At 36.0% G+C, this 15,600-nt stretch overlaps 1 protein-coding gene across 1 annotated transcript; it reads left to right on the plus strand.

Annotated features, from left to right (window-relative positions):
• The first annotated feature begins 12,341 nt into the window (after positions 1–12,341).
• On the plus strand, positions 12,342–13,283 carry LOC114611134 (olfactory receptor 150-like). The gene has a single exon (XM_028755782.1). The coding sequence runs from the start codon at positions 12,351–12,353 to the stop codon at positions 13,281–13,283; it is 933 nt and encodes a 310-aa protein (XP_028611615.1). The 5' UTR covers positions 12,342–12,350.
• The last annotated feature ends 2,317 nt before the right edge of the window (positions 13,284–15,600 follow it).

Raw genomic sequence — 15,600 nt, forward strand, 5'->3', positions numbered from 1 at the left:
AGAAATATTTACCATGGCAAAAATATACCATATCTAGGAGTTTTGTTTAGGAAAGGAAAGTGTATAGAGACAAAAATGTATGTCCAACGATGATATTATTGTTCATATATGATTATTTTGGTGGGAGGAAAATGATTGTCAGGGAGGAATGGGTTTACACAAGAAAAAAGAAACAATGCTTGAATGTCCCAGAGTTTACCCTAGAGGGCAACCTGAAAAGCCTCTAAGTTTATATTTAAATTCATCAAAGCATCTTACACTTCATTTTGCTTTATATGCATAGACCATACCTGTTTTAGCAAAGGCTATTTATTTTATTTGGGGAATAACTATGTATGATCATATCTTTTTATATTCTCAGTATCTTGACTATCTGGCATTTTTCAAAGAAGTGTACTGCCCAATGTCCTGAACGTTTGATTTCTGAAATAAATAATTTTCACAAAAAAAGTGATATGCAAGTCTTGTTAACTGTGTAGATCTATATTAGAAAACATTGGGAAATAAAAGCTATAAATTTTTTATTGAAAATTAAATAACATGACAGTGTGACAGACTCAAACTATAAACATGACTAATTAAGTTGACACATATTTGTGCAAATTTCTCAATCCAAGTTTGGTGCTATGACAAATACATGACCAACACAATACAAACTGAGTGGAATTTTTAGAGATCTCTTTGTCTCATATTAGTTTGAGGAGGCCTTTTAAAAACCTTGGACTGAAGTTGAACACAGGCTACCCCCAAGTACCAGGAAGGACTCTTCAGCTTGTTCTTGGCCAGAGTTACTCCCTAGCTACTTGCTAACAACAGTTAATCAAAGATTGATCTGATTGTTTCAGATGTACTATCAGACTGTTCATGATTGTATATGGACTTGCTTCAGAGCACTTACTTGTCAGCTTACAATCGACACTCAGTTAGATGATTACCAGGCTGGACCCTCCCTCACTTTCTTCCATTTCCTATAAAACCTTGTCCTGATGAGAGTTCGGGGCTGCCTCGCCAAAATCTGTCCTGTGGACCAGCAGTGAGTAAGCCCAAACTCAAGCTTGTAATAAAGAGACCTTAATGTAATTACCTTGGAAACGATTCCTTGCTGGTCTTTGGGGGTTTACAAGTGCTTCCTGGCACAACAGAATAAGAGTCTATTTACAGAGACATATGTCACTCAATACGTCTTCATCAAAAAGTATCATCGTAGAAGATGACCTCATGAAAGCTTCATCATGGGATCCTGTCTTTAATTAATCATTCCTTTCTTGTTTCCTTTAGACAAACCGCAGAGCTGGGTGTCAGGATAGACTGGCATACGAAATCTCAGGCAAGGATCTGGAGACTCTCCCTTTTCTACTACTAGGCTGTATTAACAATCCCTTTCTCATCACAATAGTTTCTGTTCTTGGTACAGCCTATTCAACACTCCAGCCTCCTGTTCACCCATCTGGACCTGCCATGCATCCATCATCTGTCCGTTCTTTCATCTGGATGCAGTTCTGCCCTATTCTTTTTGAAGCTGGACTCCTCAACTCTGTAGCTTTACTCTCAAGCCTGTGACATACAAAAGCAGGCTTTTCTAGCTCCTGCACTGCTGCCTTGGTCCTTTCCTTTTCTTATCAGTACAGACGAATGAGCTTTTCTCTAAGCTTGCATTCTGAAACCACTTGAATTGAGCAGAGTCCTCTTAAAACCCTTTGCAGTCATCATCTGACAGTATATTTACTGTGTAATACGTGATCTGAGAGTTAATATTGGAGGGTAATTAAGATTACACTAAAATGAAGGAGGAGAGGCAGTTCAGTGCTTTAAAACACTTTCTATTTTTCCAGAGGACATATACCCAACACCCATAATTGCCTGTAATTCAGGGGATTATTCAATGACCTCTTCTGGCCTCTACAGGTACGTGTCCACACACACACAAACACACACACAGAGAGACACAGAGGTGGAGAGAGAGAGAGAGAGAGAGAGAGAGAGATATCTAAATTAGCAGTTGGTCAGATTATCAATGAAAACTCAATTACTTAGCAAGTTGCTGCCCTTGAAACATCAGTACCCTGTGAATTTAATATTATTTAGTAGAATCTGACATATGTTCATTTCTCTTTCTGACATAACACACCTATAACAATGTGTGGAATGGGGAGGGTAAGAGAATTATCTTAGGTTATTAGGTGGCATTCCCTATAAACCTATCTTTTGTTTGAAACAGAATATCTCATTGACCTAGAACTTTGCCTATTATGCTAGACTAGCTGCCCACTGAGCTACGGGAAATTCACCTATCTCTGACACCCTTCTTGCTGTAGCTGAGGTTACAGTGCACACAACGTGTTCGACCTTTTGTTTTTTCTGGTTGTGGTTGTTGGTTTTGCTGCTGCTGCTGTTTGTTTGCTTATTTGTTGGCTGAGTTCTAGATATCCAAACTGAGGTCCTCGCACCTAATATGCAAGCACTTTTCCAGGGAGGCTTGACCTTAAAACTTTTCTAAAACTTTCCAAATAAAGATACCAGATGGGAATCAATATCTCACATCATGAGTTTATAGGAACATTGCATGAACTTTTCCTGGGGAAATAAAACAACTTATTCTTAGATTTTAGCTTATATCTTTCTTCTTAGATCACATATAGCAATTGTATTTTGTTGTTGTTGTTTTGATTTGATTTGTTTTTCGTTTTTTGACATCTCAGGTTCTATGAGAACCTTTTTGAGTTGTTTGCAATGGTTTTGATAGCTGTGAGAGCACTAGTAACATATTTTGTAAACTAGCGGAAGAGCTGAAGAGCAAGCAGGACTATTTCTCTTTAGATGGAGAGTAATTGTGTGTGTGTGTGTGTGTGTGTGTGTGTGTGTATGTGTGTGTGTATGTGTGCATGTATGTGTGTGTGTGTATGTGTGTGTGTGTGTGTGTTTATAGAAAGACCACAGAAATGTTTTTGTGTTTTTTGTTGTTTTTTGTTTTTGTTTTCAAGGAAAGAGAAGTTCCCACATCACAAAATGTAGGTACACTTAATGTATGGCTTGTGTAACATAAAAGTTTCCACTCTTCCCCTGAGTATTTAAATTAGGGTCAGTAAAACATTGGCAAATATGAATAACTGATGAAAGTGCTGTTTACTGTGTCAGATTATAATATATGGCCAGGAGTAGACCAGTGATAATTTGTAGGGTTAGGCTAACATCTAAGCAGGAACCAACGTTTTCATCACGTTAGAATATTAGATGGAAATAGAAGATCAATAAAAGTGTGGTTGATAATTTGAGTAATGAGTGTTTTATTCAGATACATATCATTGGTGTTTTCATAGATACATTATAGTAATGATTTTTTATGTCCTTAGTCATAGTTAAACACTATGGGGAAATAATGATGGATAACATTTATTTTAGGTTTATTATTTGAATGAGGCACATAGCATTTGCATTAAAGGCTTCCCTTATTCATGGGGAAACTAGGTTTAATTATTAGTGGGTCAATGGGTTCTTTAGTTGCCATAGGTTTTAGGGTTTAGTTTTTAGGTTTAATCGTATTTTTAAATTATTTGGGTGGTATGCTAGTTGTGTTAGGTTATGACTACTATGGCTATGGAGAAGTATCCTGAGACTTGATGTCCTCATTGAGTCATTTTAGGTGTTTTGATTTTAGGGTTATTTTTTGATGGAACTAGGGCCTGTATACATGACAAGTTGTTATGATGGGGTGGAGGTGATGGTGGTGAAACTTAAAAATATGGGTGATTTATGAAAGAGATGAGATTGAGTGAATGGGAGAAAGAGCAGATGTGGTGTACAGCTGTGACACTTGGTTGACAGTGGTGGCTGAGTGATGAGTAGCACATAAGTCAATATGATGAGTAGGTACTTAATACACGCAATGTGTCAGTAGTCAGGGTGACCAGCGATGATCACAGTAAACTAGATTTTCCTTTGTTAGCCCTCTCTGCTAATGTCTAGTTATCTGGAAGGCCTAGTTTCCTATGAGATTTGATGATTATTACAAACGACTGTATGGAATAGGCTATTATATGTCACTTGTTTGAGAAGACCAAGTTTAAATGAATTTTGTGTTATTCTTTTGTGCTGTTTGTCAGTGAATATCCTTAATTTATTTTTGTCACCTATTTAAATCAATATAGATGCATGGATATTATTTATATTTTTATATTATTTATATTATATTATTTATATTTTAATTTATATTCCATTACTAGTTATTTTTCTTTTTTCTGATTGTGTTTCTCCTCGGCTATGAGAAACACTTTCTACCATGCTTAGACCCTTAGCAATCCCCCTACCAACTTATTTAGCATTAAGTTGCTTCCTGACATTGAAAATATTCTTTTGAAAAATCCTAATTTCCTTGATCAGGATTGCTATCATCCACTGTTACATTTTTCTCAAAGTCCTTATGGATATTTGTTGGAGAACAATATTAAATACACTCAGTACATTCGGTATTATAGACACATAGGAGCTGAGTAGGCGCCTTGCTACTTTTGTACCATCGCTTCTAATTATCTCAAATAGGATATGTGTGTATGTATATGAACCCTCTAATGGAAACACGTTTACATTATCTTATTTGCATGAATATTTCTGTATATAGTCAATTAAATACTGCTCATACAATGGTTTCCTACTCTATTTAATACCATATTGGATCACTTTAGAAATTCTCACTGCTAATGTATTAATGTTGTAACTTTTCATTTCAAGAAACATGGTTTCCACTACCTACTGCCCTATTATTTATTTATTGAATCCATGCCTTTGGCAACAGTGTTTCAGAATACCCCACCAACAGCCTCAGCAGAAGCCAATTTACAAATAATTTTATTGACTAAAGTGATTGTAGCGTTCATTTTCTTTTTAATTCTTCAATCTCTACTCAGTTCCAAAGTTACTTAAAATACATTTATCCTCAACTCTTTACTATCAATTTGATGTTGCATAACAAATCGTCCTTAAAATGAATATGAAAAGAACAAACGACAATAACAATCAAATAAATTATTATCATTTATTTATTCAAACCTTAAATGAACATAAAAATATTGACACTGTGGCCTCAAACATTTTAGATAGTTTTCCAATGGGAAGCGTTGTCATAAAGACCTTTTTCACACCAGAGAAATAGCTTAGCGGTTAAAAATGCCTGCTGTTGAGGCCAGTAGCCAGAATTTGACTCCAGGAACTGCGTAATGGCAGGGTAAAATTGACAGCCACAATTAATTGTGTTGTGGCTTTTATATCATGCACACACACGAGAGAGAGAGAGAGAGAGAGAGAGAGAGAGAGAGAGAGAGAGAGAGAATTCTTATAATGATATCTTCTTCTGGGGCTTACTTTCTATCCCTTAAGATAATCATTGCTACAATTTCAAGAAAAAAGAAATTGTACCCAAGGGATTACAATAACATACAAAGCACAAGAGAGGAAATATTAATTGCTTTTATCTAGTGACACACCCTTAAGGGTAGAAATTCTCAAAGGAGCTTCCTTCTACATATTTCTATATCTCTTATATTTTAAAAATCTTTGTAAAAGTAAGGTTACCATTGTAAGTGTTTTAGGAAGCTGTTAGGTGGACCCCAACAATGGGTTTGCAATAGTCATTTGAGCTACTCAGAATATAAGCTTTTCATTTTTGTACCATAAGTAAAAGAAAGGCCAGAAGATTTTATTTAGACTTTCAGTGCCAACATCCTGAAGCACCATTTCACTGAAAGGACCATTTGCTATAAAGTTCACCTCGTTTCTAAGTAGAGAGAAAGTGAGTATGTGAATTTAATGTGTTCTAGTACCTTCTCAAGCCCAGAATGTTGGAGGATCTTCATTAATTCTGTTCTCAAGACATGATGTGTGTTTCATTACAGCAGCTGAATCCTGTTTTGGAGCTTGTAACTTCTTACAGGTGTGTTTAGTGCTGAGATATTTTAATGTTAACACAAAATGTATCTCAAAGACTATAGCACTTTTCTTAAACATGAGAAACACGGTCTTAGTTTCTTTTACTAGTCACATGCATACTTCATGTAAACTAATTTCAAATATCCTTCAATTGCAGTGGATAGTTATAATTTATAAACCTACCATTAAATATACTCTGAAACTAGACACAATCCACTAGGTGTTGTTCATATGCACCTATCATTTCCCTCATTTTGGCTACACCATTTCTTCTAATAAATCATTTTAAATTATGACTGTATTTTAGGATCCACATGTTTATACATGAAAATTATTATATTCATGTATATCACCATTTCCACTTCCAAAATAAGAATAAATCTGGAAGATACTATGCTAAGTGAATAAGCTAGTTACTAAAGGAAAATGGTGAATGATTCTACCTATATAAGGTAACTCTAACTCACTGAAGCAGAGAACGCAGTAATGGTTTTCAGAGCATGGAGTTGCAACAGACAGGGTGGGTATGTTCAGTGTTTATTAGTCTTTACTAATTTTAAATGCGCTAACTTGTAAAATGTTCAACACTGTATAATACAGTCAACGATATGGAATTAATATACTCAGAACAGGGTATATCTCATATTAGTAATCTTGATGAAACAGTCAAGAATCACAGTGTGATAAAAGAAAATTTGGTTATTGAAAGACATACTGATTATGTTTGCAGCATCATTGTTGTTTATGTCCAAACTGATCAGATTTTATTTGGGTTAATACATGTAGATCACAGTGTATTGATTACACTTTAACAGCACTTTTAACAAACTGACATTCTCCCTTTAAACTATTTTTGTATTTTTCTTACGCTCTATTCATCTCCAAGATAAATCCAAGAGATGTTAAGACAACTGTTTTACAGCGAATGTTATTTGAATTCTCTACCAAGGAAATTGGGCCCCACCACCAGTGTGGCAGTAGCAGAGAATGGAAAATCAGCAGGATGTTAAAGAATGTATAACATCCAGATTGCAGAGGAAGTGTGTCATTCAGAATGAGTCAGAATCCAGTAACTACTGCCAAAGTCACAATGACTAGGCAAGCGATAACAGAGCTATTGTGATGGGACCAGACTCCTGATGTAACCTTGTAGCCTTGAGAGGCAAGAGATGGATAATACAGTTTGCCAGTTTGAGTTATACATCCATAAATAGATGCTACAGATCAGGTACTCCATAATGATAAGAAATTTACTGATGTACCTAAAGACTGGGATATCCAAGGTCCAAGGGCTACACCATATGAGGGTCAACTCATTGTATTATGGAATATTGAAAAATAAAGGATAAAGAACAAACATGATAGACAGTACACAGCATTCTGAACTTATACTTATTTTAGGTACCCATGTACGATAACGAATTTATTTTCCTAATACCATTACTGTATTAGACTAATGTTGTCATTTAAGAATCTCATATCTTGAAAACCTTTCACAAGAGATAAAATTCACAACACATGAGCTGTGCAGGACTCATAACATCCACATCAACAGGAAGTTCAGAGCCTTTGAGTAAAATGATGAGATGAATTAAAATAATCCAAACAGAATCTCTAGCAAGCCTGGTTTTATTTTGAGTTAGCCATATATCAACTATTCGATGTTCTTAACCTTTGTTAGTAACATATAAAACTGGCCCAAAACAGGACAACAGAGTTAGCCTCTGTAGGAGATGGCTAACTAAAGAAACATACCTAATTGTTTTCTGAAATATTTTCTAATTTATAATCCCACCGGTGATGGATGGTGATCCCACTTTGTTCTTTTTTTAGGTGACTCATATTTTGACTTATTAACTAGAAAGATTCCAAGTGAGAATATGTGATTAAAAATGAAACTTTTGGCTGTTATTACTGGAAAAGGTTAGTGTTGCAGACACAGGACTAAATTCCTAGCATGCCCTAGAGAACTTAAACCATTCAACACCCAGAATCGAAAACGCTGGCTTCCAGGTCTACCCATAGGGATATTCTTCCAAAGCTTCATGGATAGTGTATGAGTTTGACCATTTTGGATACAATATCTCACATTTGCAGTGGAGAGCATGAAACACAAGAAATAATAACTTGTTCAAGTCTTTTCAGGGATAAGACTGGGAAGTGAGGAGAGAAAGGAAGGAACAGTGAATGTGGAAACTCTCTATGTCCTATGTTCAGTTCTACACACTTTGTTTCTTCATCTCTCCATTTATTTTATGTCTTTTAATTTTTTATTTTATTTTGCTTATTTGTAGTGTTGTAATTAAGCATAGGGCCTTTTATATGGTATGCCAGTACTCTACCACTGAGGTACATCCCTGGTCTTGTCTTTGTTTTACTCCTTTTTGCTTTTTCAATTATAATATAATCATAACATTTCCCCCCTCTCTTTCCTTCCTCCTAAACCTCCCAGGCATTCTTTCTACTCTCCTTAAAATTTATAGCTTCTATTTTTAATTGTTGTTATATGCATATAAGTATAGGCATATATATTCTTAAATATAGCCTACTCAGTCACAATGATATTGCTTGTATTTCGGATTTCATAGATGGCTATGTATTCTTTTTAAAAAGCTTCCAAGTTCACATAGTGCTGCCAATATGTTCCTGAATGTAGAACATATGGGTAGCCTTTCTAGGGCTAGGAGTTCTTGACCACCCCCCTCCTTCATACTTGGATTTGGTCTAGCCTAATGATGTATTAGCCCTGTGCATGCTGACATTGTGAGTTCACATGTGCACTAGCCTGTTGTATATAGACATCAGTTCCTCTGTACTCATTCACTACCTCTGACAAATATAGTCATTTTGCTTCCATTTCCACAAAGATCCTTGAGCTTTTGAAGGGAGAATGTAATGTAGATGTCTCACTTAGATGTGGGAATGCTACAGCCTTTTATTCTCTGTGTGTTATTCAGTGTAAATCGCCATCTATGAAATGAAGCTGGTCTAATAAGGATTAAAAGAAGAACAAAGATGTGAAAATGTAAGTCATTAGAAGTCAGTTTAATACTAAATCTACTTAACAGAATAATAATGGTAGGAACAGAATCATAATAATAGTAGCTTATCTCTGGAAAACTATGACTTGACTTGTTACAGATTTCTGGCCCCTATATTGGTCCTGGTCATGATTCCTGTCTTGCAGATTGTTCTCATAACATTTGTGCCACTATTAAATCAGTGAACGTATCTTGACAGGTCTGCCCTTGGTGAAGCTTGCAGGATTTACAGCCGGGTAAGACTCACGATTACCCTTTCCTCCAGGAAAGTCCAGAGAACTTTCCAGCACTTTCCAGCACTATGAAAGCTAACCACTAGGGACAAATCTCCCAGGTCAGTACTTGTTAGGTTTTTCCATATTCCATGACTCAAGAATGCAGTGTTTCCAGGAATAGGATCCTACCATCATGTTCTGGAGGGTAACCAAGAGCAAGGGCAATGTTCTGTAAAGTTTACTCCAAAACATGTAACTATTCCTAGCACTGGGCTTTTTATCTGATAATCTGTGGTATCCATCCATTATGTTGAGACTCCACTTAACTTACTCTTACCTATGTGTGTGTACACATTTTGGTAGTAGTTTTCGCTATGATTGTTTTAAAAGTCTTTACTGTTAGTCATTCCTCCTCATATTCCCTCCTCTGTCCTGCCCTTCTATTCCCACCCTGCATAATCCTTCTTGCTCCATTATTCTCCATCTCCTCATTTTTTTACTGGCAATTGAGACTAGAACAGCAATGAAGAGAGATGAGCAAATATGTCTGTAGTAGAATATACAATCATGTGGGAATATGCCTCAAAATTACATATACTTGGATTATGTGGGTGTTCTAATTTTAGCTTTTTCTTTATTATAGCAAAATAAAACGTTGATATACTATGTCCAAATATTTTTATTTAGAAATAAAACTATCGAACACCCAAATTAACCAGATTCAAAGGCTATAAAACTCAATGAACTTATATACAGTTAAAACCAGCATTCAAAATGGAAGCTGAGAAGCTTTACATTCAATTATGGCATTTATCTTCCACCCAAAACAAAAGATCCATGATAGAATTAGAAAAAAAACATTAGGCTTTATATATACAAACCTGGGTCATTGTATAGCTTTTATTGATTGATTAGTTGATTGATTGATTGATTGATTGATTGATAAGATTGCTTTGCGTAGCCCTGGATAACCTGGAACTTACTCTAGACCAGGCTGGCCTCAAACTCAGAGATCTGCCTGCATCTGCCTCCCAAGAGCTGGGATTAAAGGAGTTGGCCACCACTACCACTGTATGGCTTTTTAAGTAATTTCTACCATGATTTCTATAATGGCTTCATTCCAAGGATCAAGAATTTCCGTGTTTCCCCTTTACCACATATGGGGTAGCATTTATTTGACTTTTTTGTTTTGATTTGTTTGTTTGTTTGTTTTGATATTAGTTTTTGTCACTAGGGTGAAATGAAATCTCAAAGTAGTTCTAATATATATTTACCTGATAGTGAAGGAGAATTAAAAGTAAATATTTCTCAACCAATGGTATTTCTTTTTGAGAATTCTTTCCTTACCTCCATGCCCTAGTTTTTAATTGAGTAGTTCGTTAATAATGATCAATAATCTACATATGTCAGGTGCGTATTGGTAATTTGTTTCCCTCTAATGAAAGAATCACTACTCATTTCTCTGGTTAATTCTGGTTGGATTACTTATTAAGATGTAAGTCTTAGTTGTGTCTACTAACAATTTTTAAGAGATAATATTTTAAAATATATTTTCCAATCAGAGTTTTGTCTTGTCAAATTATAGATGGAGCTCTTAAAACATAATTTGTTTTTCAACTTTCACCTAGTCTGATTTACAATTTTCTATCATAGTTTCGGGTTCTGGTGTCTTTATCCAAGAAATAGTGATCATTTCCATGGTAATAAAGATCTAGTCTTTTATTTTTATCCAATATTGTTAGTGATAGGGCCCATTTGTATTGCTAAGTTTTGAATATGGTTTGAGAGAGAAATAATTGCATATTAATGTTTTCATATGCTTAAATCTAATTGTCCACTTGTTGAATAATTCAATAATTCTATATTGAATTATTTTGATATATTTAAAATTATTTTACTATCAATACATGTAATTTTTCAAGATTGCCAATTTTCTTCAATTTATCTGTGCATCTATATTATGACAGTTTTGAAACAGTAAGTTTTCAAGTGAGAAAGCTCAAAAATTCCACTTTGTCCAGCTGTGGTGCTATGACCCTTTATCTGAGAGGCACAGCCAGATGGATCTCTTAAGTTGGGAATGCCAGCCTCTTCTACATAATGATTTACAGATTTATGTGTCAGATTTTATGATCATTACATGCCAGGAAAAGAACTGAGATTTTTTTTTATAAGGATGAAGCTAAAATTGTATTATCAGTTTAAGAAGCAAAGCTTTTTCCCATAATATTGAGTCTTTTGATTCATAAATGTAGGATGTCTTTGCATATTCTTCCATTTATGAAAAGCTTTATTTGTTGAGCCATGCTTATGTTTGCTAGTGAAGTAATTTTTATTTCCTTCATTTAATTTATTCCTGTTTTTTTTAATTATTTTCATGATATCACAGATGGATTTTCTGGTTGGTTAGTTTTCTTACAGAGCTTAGTTTCCACAGTTTTGATAACCTTGAATAAATTCTGATAATTCTTTCTTACAGATCTCTTAAAACTTTGCATCTAAGAAGATCAACTCATTTATATGTAATGATAGTTTTATTCTTTACCGTCCAATTAAGATGATTTTTTCTTTCTACTATAATGTAAAATGAGTGTGCACAATATATAAGTTATGCTGTTACTACTTGTGGAAAGTCTTTCAGCCATTGACATTAAGTGTATTATTGATTATGTCTGTATTTCTGTATTTGTGTTATATTTGCATCTCTTTCTCTCTCTCTCTCTCTCTCTCTCTCTCTCTCTCTCTCTCTGTGTGTGTGTGTGTGTGTGTGTGTGTGTGTGTGTATGTGTGTGTGTGTGTGTGTGTTACTATGATTGTGACATAGGAAAGTAGTATCTCTGTACATAGGCTGAGATAATTACAAATTACGATTGAAAAATTCTTAGAAACTTTCATTAAAACATCATATCTCTCTTTGGTTGTTCATGAACTGGATACCAATGTATTCTCATAGTGTAGATCCTGAATATGAATAGGTATATGATATACTTATATACTTCCAAGTATTATATTTGTGTACCACTATGGTCTTGACTAATAAGATACAGAACAGCCATCAAGTTAAATATACATGACTGAAAATGCTTGAACTTAATTTCACATTTTAGTATGTGATAGGACAGAAGATACGTGTCTTAACTTTTTCTGCCTTTCCTACAGGGAATCTCAGGAGTAAATGTTAGCAGGAAACCACTCTGTGGTGACTGAGTTCATCCTTGCTGGCTTAACAAGCACACCAGAACTTCAACTGCCTCTCTTCTTCCTCTTTCTTGGAATCTATGCAGTAACAATGGTAGGGAACCTGGGCATGACCGCTCTGATCCTGCTCAGTTCTCACCTGCACACCCCCATGTACTTCTTCCTCAGCAGTCTGTCCTTCATTGACCTCTGCCATTCTACTGTCATTACCCCTAAAATGCTGGTGAACTTTGTGACAGTGAAGAACATCATCTCCTACCCTGAATGCATGACTCAGCTCTACTTCTTTCTGGTTTTTGTCATATCAGAGTGTCACATGCTGGCAGCGATGACATATGACCGCTATGTTGCTATTTGTAACCCCTTGCTATACAACGCTGTGATGTCTTATCAAGTCTGTTCCTGGATGATATTTGGGGTGTATAGTATGGGTTTTATTGGTGCCACAGCTCACACATTGTGCATGCTAAGAGTCCATTTCTGTAAGGTTGATGTAATAAATCATTACTTCTGTGATCTTTTCCCATTATTGGAGCTTTCTTGCTCCGCTACTTTTATCAATGAAGTAGTTGTTCTATGTTTTAGTGCTTTCAATATCCTTTTCCCAACTCTGACTATTCTAAGCTCTTACATCTTCATCATTGCCAGCATCCTCCGGATTAAATCCACTGAGGGCAGGTCCAAAGCCTTCAGCACCTGCAGCTCCCACATATTAGCTGTTGCTGTCTTCTTTGGGTCTGCTGCATTCATGTACTTGCAGCCGTCATCAGTCAGCTCCATGGACCAAGGGAAAGTGTCCTCTGTGTTTTATACCATTGTTGTGCCTATGCTGAACCCCTTGATCTACAGCCTGAGGAACAAGGATGTCAAGATTGCACTAACAAAAGCTTATGAAAAAAATTTCTCATGAAAATATTTCATCTATCCCCAAATTTTATGGGTGTTTTTGTTTCCTTCTAGTATAGCTTTAAAGATTCTCAGAGGCCAGCTTATTTCCTTTTTATTTTGTGTCAGATTTCAGATGATGGGTTACTGTAATTTCTGATTTTTCTAAGCTTTAAAGTTTAGAATACACCTGTGTTAAGAAAAAATATGGATATTTTTATATTTTAGGAAATCCTGTGTCATAAGTTTTTCAAATGATTTTTTCAGAAATTATTTGATATGAATGGCCTCTCCCCATATTCTCTTGTTTACCATACCCCTCTATCTCCCAGCCCATTTAAGCTGTTCTATTCCATTATTCTGCTTTCTTCCTTTATGTCAAGTTATGTCTTCGCTATCTTAAATGGTTCTTCTTCCTATCATCCAAGCCTTTTCCAGGAAATCTTTGCAGTATAGCAGATAGGAAGACTGTAAGAGCCAGCAGTGGTGGGTAACTATAGCATTTGTCAGAAACAATAGGGCAGTTGGACGTATAAACTCACAACGCTTGGGACCTCATGTACAAGACTTGCACAATCCCAAGCCAGGCAAAATTACAGCATGAAGAGGAGGGATGTTCAAATGTCCTGGCACTGTCTGAGGAGTTATTGGTAATTGGTTAATCAAGTTAACCATCATGCCAGTACCTAGCACCAGTTTCCAGGCCACCCTCTAATAAGACCTGCAACTAGCACCAGTTTCCAGGTTACTCCCCAACAAATCTGCACCTCCAGGTGACAAGCCTGCCCATGACACTTCACTTCCTAACAACTACCAATCAGGAGGAAAGCAGAAGTTAAGATTATGGTTTGGCTCCCAGCACCAGGAAATTATGTTAAAAGGCCATAAAACTCCCACTCCATTCAGATATGTACCAGTGTGTGTTTGCCTGAAACTGGGCTCAGGGGCCCCTCCTATTCTCATGCATCAGAGATGTTGGTTTGGCCCAAGCTCAAGCTTGAATAAAGAGACTACAATGCAATTGCATCAGATTCGACTCCTTGAAGGTCTTTGAGAGTTCACAAACAGTTCCTAGCACAACAATACTAGATAGGGAAAAACTGTGCATTTTATTACCAAGTATATTTTTTCTTTTTTTATTTATCTATTCAGTAATTTTTTGAAATTAATTTTTATTGGATATTTTATTTACATTTCAGATGTTATCCCCTTCCCCCCATTTCCTCCCCACTCAGAAACCCCCATCCCATCCCCCCTCCTCCTGCTTCTATGAGGATGTGTTCCCACCCACCCACTCCCACCTCCCCACCCTCAAATTCATTGAATAGATAAATGTTATAAGGAAATACATGTTTGAAATATTCTTGATAATTTTGGAACCAACAAACAATAAAATAATTAAATATTAGCATATCTATAAGATAGGTTCAAAGGTTAAAAAAACAAGATACTAAAGATCCTGAAGGAGAGCTACTGCAAAGGATGAAAAAGAATTCATAAAGAATATAGGCAAAAGTATGGTCTATCATTACCAGGCAATATTTCTAAACTCATGGACTATTTCTATTTAAACTTATTTCTGGCTCATGGCCGTAGGAATCAGATGAATGGAGTATCTGGAGTCACTATTGGAGAACAGAACAGAATAAGTTAATGAATTTAATTTCTAACCTGTCCAGTGTGTGTTTAAAAGCACAATGCAGTTTCATCCACAGCAAAACAGAACTCCTAGCTCGATTCTAAAATGTATTCTTACAGCCACAGAAAAGTATAGCCCCAAATTCTTACCAAAGACAATTCTCTTTGTAACAGAGACTGTTAGAGAAAATCACAAGCGGTCATAATAAATAGAACAATTGCTCCTTACGAGCCCTCTGCCTACAGAGACCTTCTGCAGAGACTAGAAAATGCTTCCCTCTGAATTATATCTAATAATCACGTGGGGGCTGAGTTGTGTATTTGATGCCACTTCATCAGAATGCTGAGGAACCACCTTCCTTAGCTTTTCCGGATGTGTGTTTTTGTGTGTCTGTCATTTCGTCATTCCTCTCTTAGAATAGGGTTGCCACTGCTGAGATGAAACACCATGGTCAAAGGTAATTTGGGGAGGAAGGGGTTTATTTCACTTATATATCCACATCGCAGTTCGTCACTCAGAGCAGTCAAGGCAGGAACTCAAACAGGAAAGGACCTGGAGGCAGGAGCTGATGAAAGGCTATGAAGAAATAAGTACTGCTTACTGACTTGTTTGTATGGCTTGCTCAGTTTACCTTCTTATAGAACCCAAGATCACACACCTAGAGATAGCACCATCCACAATGGACTGAGCCTTCCAATAATGT

This window comes from Grammomys surdaster, unplaced genomic scaffold (assembly GCF_004785775.1).
Source record: "Grammomys surdaster isolate TR1022 unplaced genomic scaffold, NIH_TR_1.0 126086, whole genome shotgun sequence".
Classification (NCBI taxonomy): domain Eukaryota; kingdom Metazoa; phylum Chordata; class Mammalia; order Rodentia; family Muridae; genus Grammomys; species Grammomys surdaster.

What these genes read in the sequence shown, in the direction of transcription:
- LOC114611134 (XM_028755782.1), top strand. Translation starts at nt 12,351, where the DNA reads ATGTTAGCAGGAAACCACTCTGTGGTGACTGAGTTCATCCTTGCTGGC.